This window comes from Sparassis crispa, assembly GCF_003851025.1.
Source record: "Sparassis crispa DNA, contig_000001F, whole genome shotgun sequence".
Classification (NCBI taxonomy): domain Eukaryota; kingdom Fungi; phylum Basidiomycota; class Agaricomycetes; order Polyporales; family Sparassidaceae; genus Sparassis; species Sparassis crispa.
Window position 1 is genome coordinate 2,935,168 of NW_020939748.1, and position 18,307 is coordinate 2,953,474.

The window sequence follows — 18,307 nt, forward strand, 5'->3', positions numbered from 1 at the left end:
ATCCACTCCATTTCCGAGCTGCTGCTTAGTACATGCATAGGCATATGGTCAGGTTATCGTGTCTTCGATGCAGGCCTTGCGTTCTGTCAGTTGAACAAGGTTCGTGTGCTTCTGCTGTTGCGTGTCGCGGGCCCGCCTGGGTGGGAAGTCCGTGCAATTGTGTGCAATCATGGGGTTGCCCCGAAGCGCGCTGCCGCTTGGGGGATCTCAGTACGACAACCCCTTCGCCGCATTCGCACACCGAGCACAAAGGACGCACACCAAGAACAAACCAAACGCACCTGCAGACTGTAACGACCAACACACAACCCGAACGAGCATGGCGTTAGAGCGCGAAGCCGCAGCAGATATAGACCCAGTGATACCGATACAACGCTAATCTGACAGACATACCGAACCGAAGCCACACCGAAGACGTCGACACCCACCGTCATCTGACACCTGACGCCGACCCTCGGCGGCGCCAACAAAAGGACTGAACGAAGGGCAGAAACACGGCTTCACGCCCTCTTCGTGTTCTCCGACTGCTCGTCGACGGAGTCATCGTCCGCCCTGAGCACGCCCGTGTCCGCATACGAGCGATGCCGCCCCGCCCACGCGACCGCATCGTGCCGTCCCCTCGTCACATCTACCCCTACAGACCAAAAAATGCCCATTGTCAGCGCTCGCACACAAAAAAACCTGGAACAGCAGGCAGAGAGAGATAACGGGAGACACACCGAACCAGATGACAAGGCTCGCGGCGGCGCACAGCGCGAAGAGGAACGGGAAGCCCTTCCAGTTGTCGCCCGTGTCGTCGATGATGGCCTGGACCACGTTCGGGCCGATCATCGACGACGCGCGGTTCGACAGCCCGAACAGCCCGAAGAACTGCCCGCCGTAGATCAGTATCGTAGGGTGCGCGTGCACGCCGTGTAACCGGGCGCACCATGTTGTCGAACCCGGGCGGCGTGAGCTCCGCCATCATCGTCTGCGAGAACGCGTAGTACGGCGCCTGGAAGAGGCCAAAGACGACATTGTATGCCCTGTCGTGGGCGGGAGCTGCCCGTGAGCAGCCTCGCACGCAGGCATACTGGGCACGCACCAGAATTCCCAGACGTTGTGGAACCTGCGAATGTGACCGCTCGCGGTCAGACACGGAAGGGGGAGATCGCGAGGAAGAAAACGCGCACCCAAACCGCGTCGTCCAGATCCCGACCATGCCCCAGAGCGGGATCAAGATCGTCACCACATTGGTGACGACAAACTGCCGAGGGGCGTCATCTTCAGGACGCGCGCGACCGCCCCGCACACGCACGCACCATCTTCTTCGTGCTGATTTTCCAGTACTTCTGGATGTACCAGAACCCGAGCGTGCTGCATCCCGAGTCAACCACCAACTATTAAGCATAATATCTGCACGCACCTGATGGTGGACGTGACGGCCTGCGAGAGCCCTAGGTACGTGTTGTACAGGAACGAGAACTGGAACTTGTCGTTCTGGCATATCGACACGAGCGTGCCCGTCGTGTTCAGGCCCTGCGATATCCACGGCAGGCGCGGCGCGTAAGCTGAACTCCACAAGCGCAGAAACAGGCAAAGGGGAAACGCACGTCAGCGAGCAGGAAGTACGCGACGAGGTACACGAATGTGTGCGGCAGCTTCTTGTATTGCCGGACCGCCACCCAGATCTAGCGCGGGAAGAACACCGCATGAGGCGGGGTTCACAATAGTAGGATATCGAGACCGACGTACTTGCTTCCACCCTACCGTGAGGTAGTGCTCACCCTTCGGCAGCGACGGGCCTGGCCGGGGCTCTTGGAAGATGACTAGCGGCGTTTCAGTATCTGATACTCACAGGAAGTGCAGGAGGAGGGGCTTACACCACCAGATGCCTGTAATAACCCAGTACGCATTCGTCCTGTGAAGTGTGGTCAGATTATACTCAAGTCTCGGGGATGGGAAGCACCCACAGAACGAGTACGTAATTGTCCACCTTCGGGTTGTTCGCCTGTGGGAGCAGGAGCGACAGGTTGAGCGCGAGGGTGACAATATACCCTACATTGCTGTGCATCTGCGCATCCAATGCATCCGTCGTTAGCATCGTCGGGAGAAAATGGGCGCGGAGGGACACGCACGGTGCTGATGTTACTAATCCTGTTCTTCTCGAGACTCTCCTCGACCTCGTACTCGGCTGCGGGGATCTCACCTGTCTCGTAGCGCTCGCGCAGTGCGCGCGAGTGTGGCGTGTTGCGCGCAAGCCGCGGGAAGACAGCGGCATAAAAGACGAGGGTTGCACCGTACGTGACGAAGCCAACAATGTAAAGCGCCATCGCTGCGCCCCACCGGGACGGTGCTATGCAATCAAACGCGAGCAGTCAGCGCGGAGGGGACGATGAGTAGAAGGGCACGGGAGAAGCGGAAATGGAAGGCAATGAAGAGGACGCACATGTGAGCGCCATGCTGGCGAACTGCGCGGCCCAGCAGATGACAGTGACCACGAAGAGGAGCCACCGCCCGAACGTGCCGTAGTCCGCGGCGGACCCGATCGTTGTGAATATCGCAGTCATGACCTGTGCGGTGACGGTTCAGGGCTGCGGGTGACTATAATGGAAGGCACAGACGCACGGCGAAGCTGACGCCGTTGGCGACGAGGACGACGGAGCTGACGGACTTGGTGCCGCTGCCCCAGGGGAGGACACATCGGCCGGAGGCATCTGGTGCAGTGCAGGATGAGCCGGGGCCATTGACAGGGTCGTAGCCGGCGGAGGTTGCGAGAGACTGGAAGAGGGTCATGGAAGAACCTGTTGTGACATGAGCATTAACGGGTTTTCGACTCGACTGGAGGCAGGAGGTCACATACTGAGCGGACCGACGCCCTGCAGTAACAAATAAGCGCGAGATCACACTGGATGGAGTCAGATTCACGCACGTTATCTCCGTTGTAATACACTTGGTAGTCGATGAGTACGTGCGAGAGCGCTTTAAGGGGAGCACGTACTGTAGTAACTCCAGAGTTCCTATCACAGAAGAGACGGTCATATCGCATCCATAGACGGTTTTCTGGCGAAGTCTCGTACCTTCCTGGTGACCAGCGGTTCCTCCCTTCTCAGCGGCGCGACGACGATCGTGTCGACTTGTGACGAGCCCTTCTCCGCAGGAGCAGCATCCACGATCTCCGCGTCTTCGTCGACCGAAGGATGCTGGGACATGGCGTCTGGAAAAGCTTGCTCGATGGGCAGAAAGCACGGGCATGTCGTGCGATGGGAATATAAAGGCTGCGACTTATCTTCTGGGAGGTAGATATCCACTCCATTTCCGAGCCGCTGCTGCTTACATGCATAGGCATATGGTCAGGTTATCGTGTCTTCGATGTAGGACTTGCGTTCTGTCAGTTGGACAAGGTTCGTGTGCTTCTGCTGTTGCGTGTCGCGGGCCCGCCTGGGTGGGAAGTCCGTGCAATTGTGTGCAATCATGGGGTTGCCCCGAAGCGCGCTGCCGCTTGGGGGATCTCAGTACGACAACCCCTTCGCCGCATTCGCACACCGAGCACAAAGGACGCACACCAAGAACAAACCAAACGCACCTGCAGACTGTAACGACCAACACACAACCCGAACGAGCATGGCGTTAGAGCGCGAAGCCGCAGCAGATATAGACCCAGTGATACCGATACAACGCTAATCTGACAGACATACCGAACCGAAGCCACACCGAAGACGTCGACACCCACCGTCATCTGACACCTGACGCCGACCCTCGGCGGCGCCAACAAAAGGACTGAACGAAGGGCAGAAACACGGCTTCACGCCCTCTTCGTGTTCTCCGACTGCTCGTCGACGGAGTCATCGTCCGCCCTGAGCACGCCCGTGTCCGCATACGAGCGATGCCGCCCCGCCCACGCGACCGCATCGTGCCGTCCCCTCGTCACATCTACCCCTACAGACCAAAAAATGCCCATTGTCAGCGCTCGCACACAAAAAAACCTGGAACAGCAGGCCGAGAGATGTAACGGGAGACACACCGAACCAGATGACAAGGCTCGCGGCGGCGCACAGCGCGAAGAGGAACGGGAAGCCCTTCCAGTTGTCGCCCGTGTCGTCGATGATGGCCTGGACCACGTTCGGGCCAATCATCGACGACGCGCGGTTCGACAACCCGAACAGCCCGAAGAACTGCCCGCCGTAGATCAGTATCGTAGGGTGCACGTGCACGCAGTGGAGAGGGGCGCACCATGTTGTCGAACCCGGGCGGGGTGAGCTCCGCCATCATCGTCTGCGAAAACGCGTAGTACGGCGCCTGGAAGAGGCCGAAGACAACGTTGTACGCCCTGTCATTATCGGGAGCTGTCCGTGAGCAGCCTTGCACGCAGGCATACTGGGCACGCACCAGAACTCCCAGACATTGTGGAACCTGCGAATGTGACCGCTCGCGGTCAGACACGGAAGGGGGAGATCACGAGGAAGAAAACGCGCACCCAAACCGCGTCGTCCAGATCCCGATCATGCCCCAGAGCGGGATCAAGATCGTCACCACATTGGTGACGACAAACTGCCGAGGGGCGTCATCTTCAGGACGCGCGCGACCGCCACGCACACGCACGCACCATCTTCTTCGTGCTGATTTTCCAGTACTTCTGGATGTACCAGAACCCGAGCGTGCTGCATCCCGAGTCAACCACCAACTATTAAGCATAATATCTGCACGCACCTGATGGTGGACGTGACGGCCTGCGAGAGCCCTAGGTACGTGTTGTACAGGAACGAGAACTGGAACTTGTCGTTCTGGCATATCGACACGAGCGTGCCCGTCGTGTTCAGACCCTGCGATATCCACGGCAGGCGCGGCGCGTAAGCTGAACTCCACAAGCGCAGAAACAGGCAAAGGGGAAACGCACGTCAGCGAGCAGGAAGTACGCGACGAGGTACACGAATGTGTGCGGCAGCTTCTTGTATTGCCGGACCGCCACCCAGATCTAGCGCGGGAAGAACACCGCATGAGGCGGGGTTCACAATAGTAGGATATCGAGACCGACGTACTTGCTTCCACCCTACCGTGAGGTAGTGCTCACCCTTCGGCAGCGACGGGCCTGGCCGGGGCTCTTGGAAGATGACTAGCGGCGTTTCAGTATCTGATACTCACAGGAAGTGCAGGAGGAGGGGCTTACACCACCAGATGCCTGTAATAACCCAGTACGCATTCGTCCTGTGAAGTGTGGTCAGATTATACTCAAGTCTCGTGGATGGGAAGCACCCACAGAACGAGTACGTAATTGTCCACCTTCGGGTTGTTCGCCTGTGGGAGCAGGAGCGACAGGTTGAGCGCGAGGGTGACAATATACCCTACATTGCTGTGCATCTGCGCATCCAATGCATCCGTCGTTAGCATCGTCGGGAGAAAATGGGCGCGGAGGGACACGCACGGTGCTGATGTTACTAATCCTGTTCTTCTCGAGACTCTCCTCGACCTCGTACTCGGCTGCGGGGATCTCACCTGTCTCGTAGCGCTCGCGCAGTGCACGCGAGTGCGGCGTGTTGCGCGCGAGCCGAGGGAAGACCGCGGCGTAGAAGACGAGGGTTGCGCCATACGTGACGAAGCCGACCACGTACAGCGCCATCGCTGCGCCCCACCGGGACGGTGCTGTGCAATTGAACACGAGCAGTCAGCACCGAGGAGACGATGAGTAGAAGGGTGGGGGAAGGTGACGCACATGTGAGCGCCATGCTGGCGAACTGGGCGGCCCAGCAGATGACGGTGACCACGAAGAGGAGCCACCGCCCGAATGTGCCGTAGTCCGCCGCAGACCCGATCGTCGTGAATATCGCAGTCATGACCTGTGTGGTGACGGTTCAGGGCTGCGGGTGAAAAATAATGGAGGGCGCAGACGCACGGCGAAGCTGACGCCGTTGGCGACGAGGACGACGGAGCTGACGGACTTGGTGCCGCTGCCCCAGGGGAGGACGCATCGGCCGGAGGCATCTGGTGCGGTGCAGGACGAGCCGGGGCCATTGACAGGGTCGTAGCCCGCGGAAGTTGCGAGAGACTGGAAGAGGGTCATGGAGTAGCCTGTTGCGAGATGAGCATTTTATACTTGACTTGGGGCAGGAGGTCGCATACCGAGCGGACCGACGCCCTGCAATAAAGGATGAGCGCGAGATTACTCTGGAAGGGGTCAGATTCACGCACATTGTCTCCGTTGTAGTACACTTGGTAGTCGATGAGCACCTGCCAGCATTGTTAGGGGAGCACGTACAGTAATAGCTCCAGAGTTCCTATCACACGTAGGTTCATATCGCATTCGTAGACTGTTTCCGGGGACGTCTCGTACCTTTCTAGTCACCAGCGGTTCCTCCCTTTTCAGCGGCGCGATCACAACCGCGTTAACTTCCGCGTCAAGAGACAAACCCTTGGCAGCATCTACGATCTTCGCGTCTTCGTCGACTGAAGGGCGCTGGGACATGGCAGCTGGAAGAACTTGCTCGACGGGCAGAAAGGGCCGGCATGTCGTATGATGGGATATAAAGGCTGCGACTTATCTTTTGGGAGGTCGATAGGCTGATAGAAGCATGTGCGATGGGGGAACGCGCACTGGACGCGTCAGGGAAGCGGTATCCTGGGTCGCGAGGGGTGCACGGAGGGCGAGCGTGACGGTGTGACCCACGCGTCTGCGTCGATTCCCACGAGCTGGAACACGTGTTCACCGCGCGACCTGCGACTCATTCTCTCCCTCTCCCTGCAACAACTTCTCTCCGCGACACCTCTCTCTCTCCTCCTGCGACACCCCCTCTCATCCTGCACGACGATGGTCTTTGGTTTCTTGAAGAAAGCGGGCTTTGTGAGGCCCGAGACGATCCCGCTGCCGCGTTCTGCGTCGAGCCAGCGCGACGGGCCAGTCCAACTGCGCACGCCTTCTCCCTCGGCAGACTCTGCGCACGGCCCGCCGCTCTCTCGCTCGCCCTCTGCTCGCGTCTCTCGCGACGACTCTCGTCAGTTCTCCCCCGTCCGGCCCGCGCGCACCGCTGAAGCCATGCCCCCACCCGCACCCCCACCCGCGCCAGAGCCAGAGCCCACCGCAGAGTCCCTCTCAGCCCTCATCGCGTCAATCCCCGCCAAGACCCTGCACGCCTACGTCCTCGCCCGCCTCCCCGCCGCCCCCGGCCCCGCACTCCCCGTCCTCCACGCCTTCTTCGCCCACCTCGCCCCGCCCCCGCGCCTCCACTGCGTCCGCTGCCACAAGGACTACGTCGACGTCGAAAACGACGACCGCAGCTGCCTCGTCGCCCACGACGACGAGAGCGCCGAGGTCGAGCGCGTCGGCCGCACCGCCAACCGCGACCGCAGGCCCGCAGGCGACCCCGGCTCCACCTACGAGACCCTCTGGGGCTGCTGCGGCAAGACCGTCGAGGGCGACGGCGACCAGGGCCCCCCCGACGGCTGGTGCTACGAGGGGAAACACACGGTACGCTGCTGCGTTTTACTTTACGCCTCTCTGCGCGCCGTGCTTAGTGAACGTGCAGACAGACGCGAAGCGCGCCCGTTTCCGCGCGGACTCTACGCCGTATAACGACAAGCTCGTTTCGTGCCTCCGCCTCCACTGCCATGGCATCCGCAACCAGCTGCCCCGCACGTCGGCGCGTAAACGCGCGAGGAACCCGAACCTGGTGGAGCCCGACTCGGACGAAGACGCGAGCGAGGGCGAGGCGGACAGCGGCGTTGAAGAGATCGTGGGCAAGGGCAAGAGCAAGATTAAAGAAAAGAAAAAGGACTCGAAGCCGGAGCAGCAGCAGCCGCCGGTCGTAGACATGGTCCAGGTCGACGAGGAAAGCGCCAGTCAGGCGGGGAGCGTCCGCAAGGTCAATCGCAGCAAGGCAAAGACCACGTCTGCCTCTGCACCGCCGGCTAAACGCCGCGGAAGACCGCCCAAGGCCAAGGCTGGCTCCCAGGACACGGACGTCGCCGAGACCGACGACGCGGTGTCAGCCCCCCCGACGAAGCGGCGGGGCCGCCAGCCGAAGAGCAAAGAGTACATTGAGGACTCTGACGCCGAGCTCGGAGACGCGAACCAGCCCGAGTCCATCTCGCGCGCTGGGCCGCGGACGCGCTCCATCAGTCGCACCCGCGTCTCTGGGTCTACGAAGAATCCCGTGAAGGTGGCGGCGGAGAGCGGGCTGCGTGGCGCGAAGGCTAATTCGCGAGTGCGGAAGACGAAGGCGGTGGAGGTCGATGCGGACGGGCTGGCGGAGGACGACCAGCCGAAGAAGAAGCGCAAGGTCGCTTCGTGAACGCCACCCGCTGAATCTGTATCGCGCCAACGCTGGTCTGTCGTGCCCCAAAACTGTCTTCAAGAATTGCCACCCGCATGATGGATACATTTCGTATGTCGCTTTCGTCGTTTCGCCTTTGCGGACGCTCACTCTTCTGTGCCGGTGCAGGATTTTAGCTATATATACATTGATACCTATGCACATATTGGTCTCTGCACGGGCACTGGTCGGATTGACGGTTGTAGCACTACGTAGACTGACCGTATTTATTCTATCACTAACGAGCGCGCTTGTCCGCTTACTCGATCGTGTCGTACGTGTACTTGCTTCTCAACGTCTCGGTTCATCCCTTTGACATTACAATCTCCCCACCATCGACCAACGCAATACTCTTAAGACACCGCTGCTTCATGGCAGCACAGACCACATCCTTCGTAGACAGACCCTTTACCAGTGCGTATTTTAGGATACGTTTGTGACTGTTCCTCGGCGCACTTGCTCGCCTACTTGCAGTGTAAATACACGGATTTCATCATCATCATCTCGGTTCATGACATGGCTAGCCTGGGCTGGTGGATGGCAACGTTCGCGGTGCGCTTAAAGCTGGCGTGTTGAATTAGCCGTGTTGGGAGGGCACGCCGCTCGAGAAGCCACCTTTATAGACACCTCGCATCTCTAATCCTCCTTTGTTCTCTTCCAAACTAACAGATCGACCACCATCCACGGCACCATCAATGTCTACACCCATCGACGTAACCGTCACCAACGCTCCAAACGGCGCGCCACACGCTCTGGGCAACGCCGACGCGCTCTCGCGGCCGTACCTCATCTTCCCGCCGTTCCCTGCGCCCCCGCCGGGCGTGTCCATCACGCCCTTCAAGGCCTTCAAGCCGTCCGGCATCGAGATCAACCTCGATCCGCGCCCGGACGACGTCGAGCACGACGGCCTCGGCGTGCCCACCCTCGAGCTCCGCGTCAAGCACGAGCTCACCGAGGCCGAGCAGCGCAGGCGCCGCCGCCCGCGCGCCCCGCTCGTCGACGCCGGCGGGCGCCGCCCCGTGTGGTACGAGGAGTGGGCCGTCGTCGAGCACCAGCGCCGCACGACCACCCCCATCGATCCGTGCGTCCTCTCTCTCTCCCGCGTCTGTGTGCACGCGGAACTGAACGTGTGGCGCTGCAGCTCGCTCTCGCGCGTCGACCGGCTGCACCAAGCTTCGCAGGACTTCAAAGCCGGCCGCACGTGGCCCCCGCTCCCCTCGGGCGTCCAGCAGCTCTGGGACGCCGTGCGTGCTCACGTTCTCTATACCGTGCGCCCGCCGACTGATCGTCTCCCGCCCCCGCAGTTCCGCCTGTACATCGGGATCATCAGCAACATCCAGCCGCCCATGTCGCGCAAGCGCGCCGCGATGTTCCACGCGGCCGTCGCGGACGCAGAGGCAGAGGCGGACTCGGAGGACGACGACGATGCGGAGGATGGCGCGAAGCCGCCGCCGCGCGAGCGCCGCGTCGCGCTGATCGACGAGGACCAGGCGCGCTCTGTGCAGGAGCAGCGCTTCGCGGACCGCCGCCCGCTGGACACGGAAGAGCGCCAGGCGCGCCGCGAGTACTTCCGCGAGGCCAAGGACCAGCGCATGGACGCGTTCTTCAACGACACCGAGCGCGACATCCGCGTCTTCTTCTCCGCGTACTTCCGCGACAAGGGCCTCATGTGGTGCGCCCCGCCCCTCTTGCATTTTGCAGAACTGAGTCGAGCTGATTTGGCACGGTGCCCTTTTCTCCCTTTCTTTCTTGCCCTTTTCTTTTGACAGGTCGGAGCAGCGCACGCGCGACGGGCCAATCCTCGTGGGCTTCTTCCTCAACTTCCTCCTGCGCAACCGCGTGCTCCCGGAGCCGGAGCACGAGCGCGGCCTGCGCCGCGGGCTCGTCGTCGTCGAGCAGGCGCGCACGGAGCTCCCCGCGACGTTCACCGTCGCGCGCGCGCTCCCGGACAAGTTCAGCGACGGCTGCCGCGCGCTCTGGGGCAGCATGACCGCGCGCCTCAACTGGGCGAATATCGCCGAGGACGACGCGAAGCAGACCCAGGGCGACGAGCCCGACGCGAAGCGCCGTAAGCTCGACGGGACGCAGGAGGAGACGGAGGACGAGCGCGTGCTGAGGGAGGCTGCGGGCGGGGCTGATATCGAGGTCCTCACCCCGGACGTCGTCATGAACATCGCGCAGGAAATCGAAAGCGAAAACAGAAAGAAGGAGAAGGAGAGCGTAGAGAACGCGGACGCTGCAGCTGACAACGCCGGCTGGGGCGCCCCCGCCGACGACGCGTGGGGCGCGGCCGACACAGAGCCGTGGGGCGGCACCGGCGAGGGCGAGGGCGCGTACAACTTTGCCCCGCCCACGGCGGACACTTGGGACATCGGCCCTCAGCCGAACCAGATCATGGCCTTTTTCGGGCCCACGCTCTTCCCGCTCACGCATACCACGGGCATCATCGAGCGCGCGACGCGGCGCATCGTGCGTGTCACAGCCCCGGAGAAGACCAAAGCGAAGAAAAAGAAGGGCCGCAGTGCGGCGGAGCTCATAGAGGAGGAGCTCACGCGGCGCCTCGCCAGGATGGTGCTCGAGCCGTGGTCGGGGCACGAGCTCCACAAGAATTCGGAAATCACTGAGCCGATCATCTTGCCTGACTCGAGGGGTGCGGTGGTGAGCGAGACCGCTGAGACCGCGGGCAACAGCGCCAGCGCGGTGCATAACCCCTCCAAGGAACAGATCACCGTTCTCATTGACCCCTCCATCGCCGACAAGATGGTCGTTGGTATGGGCCTCGGCGCGACCTGGGTACAGCTTGCTCGCCAAGACCTTACCGCTGCACCTGACGCCAGTGAAGCAGATGAGAAGAACAAGAAGGGCGGATGGGGTGAGGCTGGGCAGCCTACGCCATACTGGTACATGGAGCAGCTCGTCAGCGTGCTGCCCAGTTTCCACACCGAGCAGTAAATGCCGCATCTGTTCACTTTTGCTGTAATTGCGCTTTCGTGCTGTCATCTTCCCGTGGATCTATCGTGTCTTAAATGCATCTCCGTCGCATGTAGATGTTGTACAATGTATTTTTTGCTCTCCAGCTCGCAAAACCAGCAAATGGCTGATCGTGCACCTTCACCTGGGTCGGCCGCCCTAGACAGACGTGCAAAGCTCATGATTCTTGGCCCAATCGACCGCGAAGACTGGTAAGCTCAGAAAAGTCACTGTTATGTAGTCGCAGGCTTTTACAGTGCCAAACTGGGCTCTATCTCTCCCAGCAACATCGTCCCGTCCTTGCTCCCCGTCAAAACTGTTCCAATGGGTCAGATCCGAGCACAACGCGCAAAAAAATAGACGCGTACTGATTGGCTCCTTAGGATGGAAGTCCACTGCTGTTACTGTGCCTTTGTGGCCGGGTAACTACCGGAATTTGCGTCAAGCGAGAGAAAGGAACCGGAAGACGGGGAAAACTAGGACGTGCCTTGTACAATACTCGCCCACTCTCTACGTCCCAGATGCACACCGTCCTGTCAGCACCGCCGACGGCGACCCGGCGCCCACCATCGTCACGGCTCCACGCGCCCTTCAGCAAGGTGCTCTCAAACCCAGCAGGAGCGCCCATGAGAACGCGGTGTATCCGTGCGGGAGACGGTGAGAACGGCCGCACATCGTGGATGATGGTTTGCGACGAGAACGACGGCGAGAGCAGGAAGTTGCCGTTCGGCGATAGGGAGAGCGACGTCGGCGTGTCCGTGTGCCCCGCCAGGCTGTACACCTGCTCGTTTTTTCGGAGGTCGAGAACCTGCGTAAACAGCGAACATGAGAAAAATGCGGAAGAGACGCGAGAACGGCTGTACTGACGTGAATCTCGTTATCTAGCGCACCGGCATAGATGTTAGCACCATCGGCGCTCCAACACACGGAGGTGACGGGGCATCCGATCTCGAACACGCTGATGGGCTGCTTGGCGCCCTCATCCCCGCCCTCCCAGACCCTGACCGTGCCGTCATCCGCACCCGTTACCACCAGCTCGACCCCTGCACCGCCTGCCATAGTCCTGTCCAGCGAATTGATGATACCGCGGTGTGCCTGCAGTTTCCGCACACGCTGCCCAGACGTGAGGTCGGTAACATGAAGGGTGTGGTCGGCAGACACCGTGTATAGAAGTGGGGAGAAGAGCGACCATTGTAAGTCCAAAATCGGGGCCTTATGCATATTCGATAGTAGGCCGTAATTGGCGTTAGGAGAATACGTTCGCCATAGTGCTGAGAAAGGGACACGTTTAGCTCTACCACAATAGACGCAAGTGTGGACGGACTCACAGACACTCCTGTCGGCCGAGCACGCAGCAATATTTTGCCCACTAGGATCGAACCTACAACTCAAGATTTCTGCCTGAAGATTAGTGTCAACGATTGTACTTCAGGTGGCAGCGTACGCCGGGACGAGACGCACCCCATGAGAGCCTGCCAGACTGATGATAGGTGCTTCAAGACCGCTCGTGCGCTTTACTGTCCTAATGAGAGCCTGCTGTCGCTCGTCATTGGAAGACGAGATCGCTATTTGGTTCGCGGCCTGTTGTGGTGAAGACGAGCGCGCTCGTTTGACGAGAATGCCTTCGGGTGGTGGAGTTGCTCCTCGCTTGGACATGGTTGTAGCTTAGAAGCTTAGCAGCGTGATTGAATGTAGAAACACAGAGCACAGATGTTGTCAGCCAGAGAGCATGCAAACGCGAGGGACTGAGATGATTGAGCGCTGGGCAGGTTCAAACAAAGGCGCTTGCCGCGGGTGCGCGAACTTTCAGATCGAGATCTTACAACACCTTTCTACTCACCGCTTCGCTAGATCATACACAGGTGGAATCCTTCTACGTGAAGGCAAATATAGAAAATTCAATGACAAGCAAGAGGTGTACAGATGAGCTTATCGGAATGAGTACATGGTCCAAGAGTACAGTGGTTCGAAAGCATAACGACTAGATCGAGCATAATACATTGCATAAATTTAAACATCAAGGAGGTATCAGCCCATGAGCTCGTAGAAGAGCGCCCCATCTGTAGCGGTTGTCAGCCCAACCTCCCGGGACAGACATAGTGTACTTACTCATCATGCTGTATCTCCACTTCTGCTTGTCGCCTCTTCAGATCCCTGCTCAAGTGATTAGCAACAACAGTATATTATAGGATGGTGGCCTCACGAATTCTCTTTCCAATACGTATTCCTAGCCTGCTTGGCTTGCTGTAGATCCCTGGTCATAGCTGCCCAAGCTTCATCCTCAGGAAGATTCGCATCATTGAACATCCCATCCAGTTCTTCATTGAACGCCTTCATAGCAGATCAGCAGAGGTATCTAACATTGCGCATAACTCCTACCTCGAACAGAAGCTCTTTCTCAGTAGTGCAGTCAGCGAGGAGACTTTTGATCAATTCATATTGACGCTTGGTGCTGCGAAGTTCGGCCTTCGTCAACTCCAGTTCAGATGATCTCTAATGGAGGATGTAATGTGATGATTATCACAGTAATTCTTCCGAGAGGGAGACTTTACGAACCTCAGTGAGCAGACTAGCCACTGCGTGGACGTCGGAATGAATGGATGCCTGAGTTTCCAGGGCCTTAGCCAAATCGCGGTCCGCTTCGGAAGCGAATTCATCAATGGCGCGGGCAATATCAATATGTGTATTCTCCGGAGATTTAGGCAGTGTAGAGTTTCCGATAACACTTTGACTCCGAAGGCGTCCAGTGACCTCAGTCCGCTTCCCAATAAGCTTCGCCATCTCTTCCATGCGAGCCTGTGCTTCCTTAGTCTACGAGAAAGTGAGCCCAAAGACATATACCACTAGGGACACCGCACCATAGACGACGGAGAGTCCCACGGCGGAGTACGGAGAGCCTTGAGGGGAGAGGATGGACGGCTAATCTCTTCTCGGGGTGCAGGCGTAGGCGTCGAGGAGCGCAACTTGTCTGTTTCAAGTTTTATTCGTTTGAGAGCGCGGCGACATGATTCCAACTGGAACACAGCGTCAGGATTCCGAGACACACATGACAATTCATATAACCCACATCTTCCTTCGTTGTCTCGGTGAATCGGAGTAGACGAGGAGGCTCCTCGTCAACAACCGTCGACGGTAGCTTAGGTGGATGTGGTGTGTGTACTCGCCAATTCCGGCCTGATGAGCGGCGGGGAGAAGCGAGGTGCCCCGCTTTCAAAGGCGAACTGCGCACTATGCTGTTCGACTTCTTCGAAGGCGAACCACTTGCATTTGTTCGAACAGACGCCTTTTTCTTGATAGATAAAGGCTCAACAATGCTGGGTGGCCTTGAACTTTCGCCGCTCGCAGCCTTCGGAATGGCATTCGTGTTGTTACCCGTGGGGTCGAAGGGTTGACGTTTGCTACGCGGGATGGGTGTTATTGGTACCTGCGACATGTTGACCAACGTTTCCTCGAATGCGTCATCCAGCCCCGGCGGCAAAGGCGACGGCGTGCGTGGGCCTCTCGGATGGCGCTCGGGAGAGTGGGAGATCGAACGACTTCTGCTTGTAGTGAAATCGGGAGTAATTACTCGCGTGGGCGTAATTGATCCTGGTCTTGGAGTCGATGACCGTTGGCTCTGTGCATCTTGCGGAATATCCGGCAACTCTCTCGAGCGCCTCGGGGCAGGGAGCATAGGATCTGGCGGGACATCTGCGGGACGGTCTGAGTAACCTCAGTCAGGTGGTACAATCAGGCGCACCTTCATAGAAGGTTTCTTCTATGCGCTCATCTTCAAAAGCGGGAGCATATTGCTCACTCTGATTCTCACTATTGCGCCTGGCCAAGGCCAACTGGTATGCGAGATCCTGCTCGGAATCATCCATGTGAAAGACGCCGCCGCCGTAATCCCTGTCACTGAGGACCTGCTGCTCCCTTTCCCTCAAGGGAGACACCGACGAGTCAGACCTTGAACGCCCATGAGTAGGCGAGGACTCCGGTTCGCTTTCGGAACCCATTGGTGATTTCCTCTTGATGAGCTTCTTAGATCGAGATATTGATCGTGATCTACTACTGCCAGCCATAGATTGATCATCCATCACACTCGTCGCGGCGGTCGAAGACGAGGCTCTAGAAAAGCGGCTGAATGTGCTGTCGCCAGTAGCAGTAGAGGTCGCTTGCGTATAGATCGACGACCCGCTAGTCCCAGTAGTCTTTGAACGTCTGTGGCTGCTCGTGGAACCACTGAATATGTCACCCCGAGATGAGCCTGGTCGACCATTGAACAGATTACGAGAGATAGCATCAAGCCCAAATATGGCCGCCCGGGAACGAGTGCTCGCGGTAGGTGTGGATGGCATCGAACTCTTCCCTGTGCGGAACTTGAAGAGGCCGAACTGATGGACTACACCAAGTCAGATATCCCATGCTATGAAGTACTGAGTACACTCACTGGTCTGCACTATTCTTTCCGGGACACGACCAGTCTGTACAATATCTTCCTCGTCCTCATCGTTGGGGTCGCTCGAAGTTACTTTATAGCGTGACAAGTCGCCAGGTATCGGCTGCACTCTCACCACTACGAATGGAGGTCCTTGCATCCCGAATGGGATCGGGTCTGCAGAACCTAGGGCATCTATCTGGAGAACGACCTTCGTCTACAGCACAACAGGTTAGTACGCACGAAATCAGTGGCAGGCAGCATTTTCACCTTCTTGACTTCCTGCAGAAATGGGGTTCTCTGATAGATGTTGAAATATGTCCGAGCCAACGTACTCTTCCCTCCACGGTTCTCCACTTCCCTCTCTTCAGCTACTAATACCACAGACTGGTTGCGTTTCGTGCGGTACTTCGCCTGGACTTCCCATAGGTTCTCCAAGAACCGTTTCTTATCCGCCTCCGTGCGTGAGGGATTAAGATTGATCGCGGCAGGTGGCTGGACAACAGAGAATGAGCGAAAGGGTCGACCATACCAGCGGTCTGTCTGATCCTGTGGAGGAGTTTCCAAATACATATGGAAATCTACAGGCATGTATCAGTCCGTGATACCTCAAGCAGTCCCCCGTCTTACATACCGGACCCGCCAACATCCGTAGCGACGACTTCGGTAATGTCTACGACGCCCTTGTAAGACAACCCACTCTTCTTCCTTGGTACGGGGAGCGAGGGTGTCTTTGCCAGCTTGCCCAGACTCTCCAGGCCGGTAAGCGAACGTCCCCCTTTGTCGCCTGGTCTCTTCACGATCATCACTTTGTCATCGAAAAGAAACAAACTACAATGGAGATTCCCGGATGCCTGCACTGAGCCCAACGAAGAGGAGCCAATGTCGGAGATTACATCTTCGACATCGATGCAGTCGACGAAGCGTCGGCCATGCGAGACTAATGCAGGCGGGAAGTCCTCGATACTCGCGCTGAGGGAGTACATTATCGTAGCACGTCTTGTTTGCTCGTCCGTCTCTGCGAGTGCAATGCGGCTTGCAATCTCGTCTGCCTCTACGAGTAAGGCGCGCTGAGGGTCCCCTGGGGCCATATGTTTCACCATCATGCGAAACATAAGTGTATACCGCGGGATCCGCTGCACAGGTTCCATCAGCAATTCGCGCAGACCTACACGGTTCTTGGTGTCTGCCGAGGAGTATTTGATGCGCTGTTCCTGCACATGAGAAGAGAGATCCAACCTGAGATTTCAAGGCACATACGTCGACAAAAGCTGGAAAGCCAGATGATTTCTTCATCTCCCTTTCAAAGATCGCTTGCGCTTCTTCTCTCTTAGAGTAGTATTGCTTATAATGTTCGAACCCCCTCAGTTCCTTGAAGTGGCGAAGGGCAACATCTCCGATACCTGGTCCGTTCAGTCGCTCCATGCTCTCCAAGTCTTTAAGAAACGCCTCGTTAACAGGGAGTAAGTTATCAATATTTCCGAATAGAGTCTTCGCCTCATAAGGGGGAAGGATTGCTGTGTCTTTACTCCTGGCAAATGTTCGGAGAGGGTCAGCATAGTCTTGTTTGAGAGTCTTCAGACGGTTGACATAAGAACGCTCAGTGACGACAAGTTCCTTGATTATGTCTGCGAGCGCAGACAAGTTAGTCATCGCCCGCCTGCGGGTGCCCTATGAGGTCCAACTGAGCAATGAAACAGATTGCGAAGCCAGTACACTAACTTACTGGTGGTGTCGGACCAGTATTTGTCTCAGATGAAGATTGCAAATTATCTGACTCTGGCTCAAGATCGAGAGGGTCTCCAAGAGATGCGATGAAGTCTTGTACGTCTGCATATTATACATGTCAGAACCGATACTAAGGCACTCCCAACATCCATATCGCTGTCCGTGTAAACATGCCTCCCTTGTGCAATGCCCGCTGCTATATAAACCTTCCAACTCGACCCGATGCATGCAGAGGGCTGGGATCGGATAGGTTGTATGCACCTGGACACTGCTAGGGGGACGTCAACCGCTCACGTTGCAAGGTAAGCAACAGAACAGGTTCCAAGCTCATTGCGGACACCCCACCAAAACAGGGTCTGGATAATGATATACCGCGGCACATACCTGGCGGAATTACTTCGCCATTCTCCGCGTTCTCCACCACCACTCCGCAGAAGAATACGCGTTTTGTGACAGAAGGTCCTAACGATCCAGTCCTAATCCGAGTCGGCAACTCGTCGCCAGTGGCAAGAGGTACGATCTTGCGCGGGGAGTGGCTGAGGGCCATATGATCGCGTAGAGAACAATAGATAGCAATCGGGACCAGGAGAAGAACGACGTATGACTGGGACTAATGCCTGACGAATGGAGGCGAGATATGTCGCCGTCGCGGTTGTTGTTCTCGCTGCGAAGCGGCGCACTAGAGCGGGAGATTGAGGCTCGGGCCACAGCTCAAAGTCGCCGTTCCGATGACGGCGGAAATCTCAACCAACTGCTTGTTTGCTCTTGTTTATCAGGACGCGACACAAACGATCACGTGCGCGCGTTTCCATTGTTCTCCGGAAGGCTGTGCTGCACATATGTATTGTGCTCGGACGCACGCGAACAAGCTTTGACGAATTCGCACAGAAGAGCGGGTACTTGAGAGCCT

The 18,307-nt window shown here is 58.0% G+C and overlaps 6 protein-coding genes across 6 annotated transcripts; 2 read left to right on the plus strand and 4 right to left on the minus strand.

Moving 5' to 3' along the window:
• Positions 1 to 500: 500 nt before the first annotated feature.
• On the minus strand, positions 501 to 3,191 carry SCP_0210370 (MFS general substrate transporter; the record flags this gene model as incomplete). Its single annotated transcript, XM_027754948.1, has 18 exons — positions 501 to 634; positions 720 to 870; positions 929 to 1,025; positions 1,085 to 1,108; positions 1,173 to 1,246; positions 1,302 to 1,356; positions 1,406 to 1,518; positions 1,593 to 1,670; positions 1,735 to 1,808; positions 1,863 to 1,900; positions 1,953 to 2,053; positions 2,118 to 2,335; positions 2,429 to 2,552; positions 2,608 to 2,783; positions 2,843 to 2,858; positions 2,912 to 2,931; positions 2,981 to 2,999; positions 3,060 to 3,191. 18 exons carry the CDS (start codon positions 3,189 to 3,191, stop codon positions 501 to 503), a joined length of 1,644 nt encoding a protein of 547 aa, XP_027610749.1.
• A 593-nt stretch (positions 3,192 to 3,784) lies between these two features.
• SCP_0210380 (MFS general substrate transporter) lies at positions 3,785 to 6,439 on the minus strand (the record flags this gene model as incomplete). Its single annotated transcript, XM_027754949.1, has 17 exons — positions 3,785 to 3,918; positions 4,004 to 4,154; positions 4,213 to 4,309; positions 4,369 to 4,392; positions 4,457 to 4,530; positions 4,586 to 4,640; positions 4,690 to 4,802; positions 4,877 to 4,954; positions 5,019 to 5,092; positions 5,147 to 5,184; positions 5,237 to 5,337; positions 5,402 to 5,619; positions 5,690 to 5,813; positions 5,870 to 6,045; positions 6,097 to 6,112; positions 6,166 to 6,204; positions 6,308 to 6,439. The coding sequence occupies 17 exons, from the start codon at positions 6,437 to 6,439 to the stop codon at positions 3,785 to 3,787; spliced, it is 1,644 nt and encodes a 547-aa protein (XP_027610750.1).
• Positions 6,440 to 6,781: 342 nt separating this feature from the next.
• SCP_0210390 (predicted protein) lies at positions 6,782 to 8,261 on the plus strand (the record flags this gene model as incomplete). The annotated part of the gene is made up of 2 exons (XM_027754950.1): positions 6,782 to 7,438; positions 7,497 to 8,261. The coding sequence occupies 2 exons, from the start codon at positions 6,782 to 6,784 to the stop codon at positions 8,259 to 8,261; spliced, it is 1,422 nt and encodes a 473-aa protein (XP_027610751.1).
• A 716-nt stretch (positions 8,262 to 8,977) lies between these two features.
• SCP_0210400 (predicted protein) lies at positions 8,978 to 11,234 on the plus strand (the record flags this gene model as incomplete). Its single annotated transcript, XM_027754951.1, has 4 exons — positions 8,978 to 9,363; positions 9,424 to 9,526; positions 9,587 to 9,954; positions 10,052 to 11,234. The coding sequence occupies 4 exons, from the start codon at positions 8,978 to 8,980 to the stop codon at positions 11,232 to 11,234; spliced, it is 2,040 nt and encodes a 679-aa protein (XP_027610752.1).
• Positions 11,235 to 11,503: 269 nt separating this feature from the next.
• On the minus strand, positions 11,504 to 12,908 carry SCP_0210410 (Pre-mRNA-splicing factor cwf17; the record flags this gene model as incomplete). Its single annotated transcript, XM_027754952.1, has 6 exons — positions 11,504 to 11,568; positions 11,621 to 11,678; positions 11,740 to 12,060; positions 12,120 to 12,523; positions 12,581 to 12,653; positions 12,714 to 12,908. The coding sequence occupies 6 exons, from the start codon at positions 12,906 to 12,908 to the stop codon at positions 11,504 to 11,506; spliced, it is 1,116 nt and encodes a 371-aa protein (XP_027610753.1).
• Positions 12,909 to 13,269: 361 nt separating this feature from the next.
• SCP_0210420 (predicted protein) lies at positions 13,270 to 17,944 on the minus strand (the record flags this gene model as incomplete). Its single annotated transcript, XM_027754953.1, has 14 exons — positions 13,270 to 13,312; positions 13,362 to 13,406; positions 13,456 to 13,583; positions 13,632 to 13,745; positions 13,809 to 14,063; positions 14,111 to 14,266; positions 14,320 to 14,942; positions 14,992 to 15,633; positions 15,682 to 15,886; positions 15,940 to 16,250; positions 16,304 to 16,877; positions 16,930 to 17,340; positions 17,396 to 17,499; positions 17,782 to 17,944. 14 exons carry the CDS (start codon positions 17,942 to 17,944, stop codon positions 13,270 to 13,272), a joined length of 3,774 nt encoding a protein of 1,257 aa, XP_027610754.1.
• Positions 17,945 to 18,307: the final 363 nt, after the last annotated feature.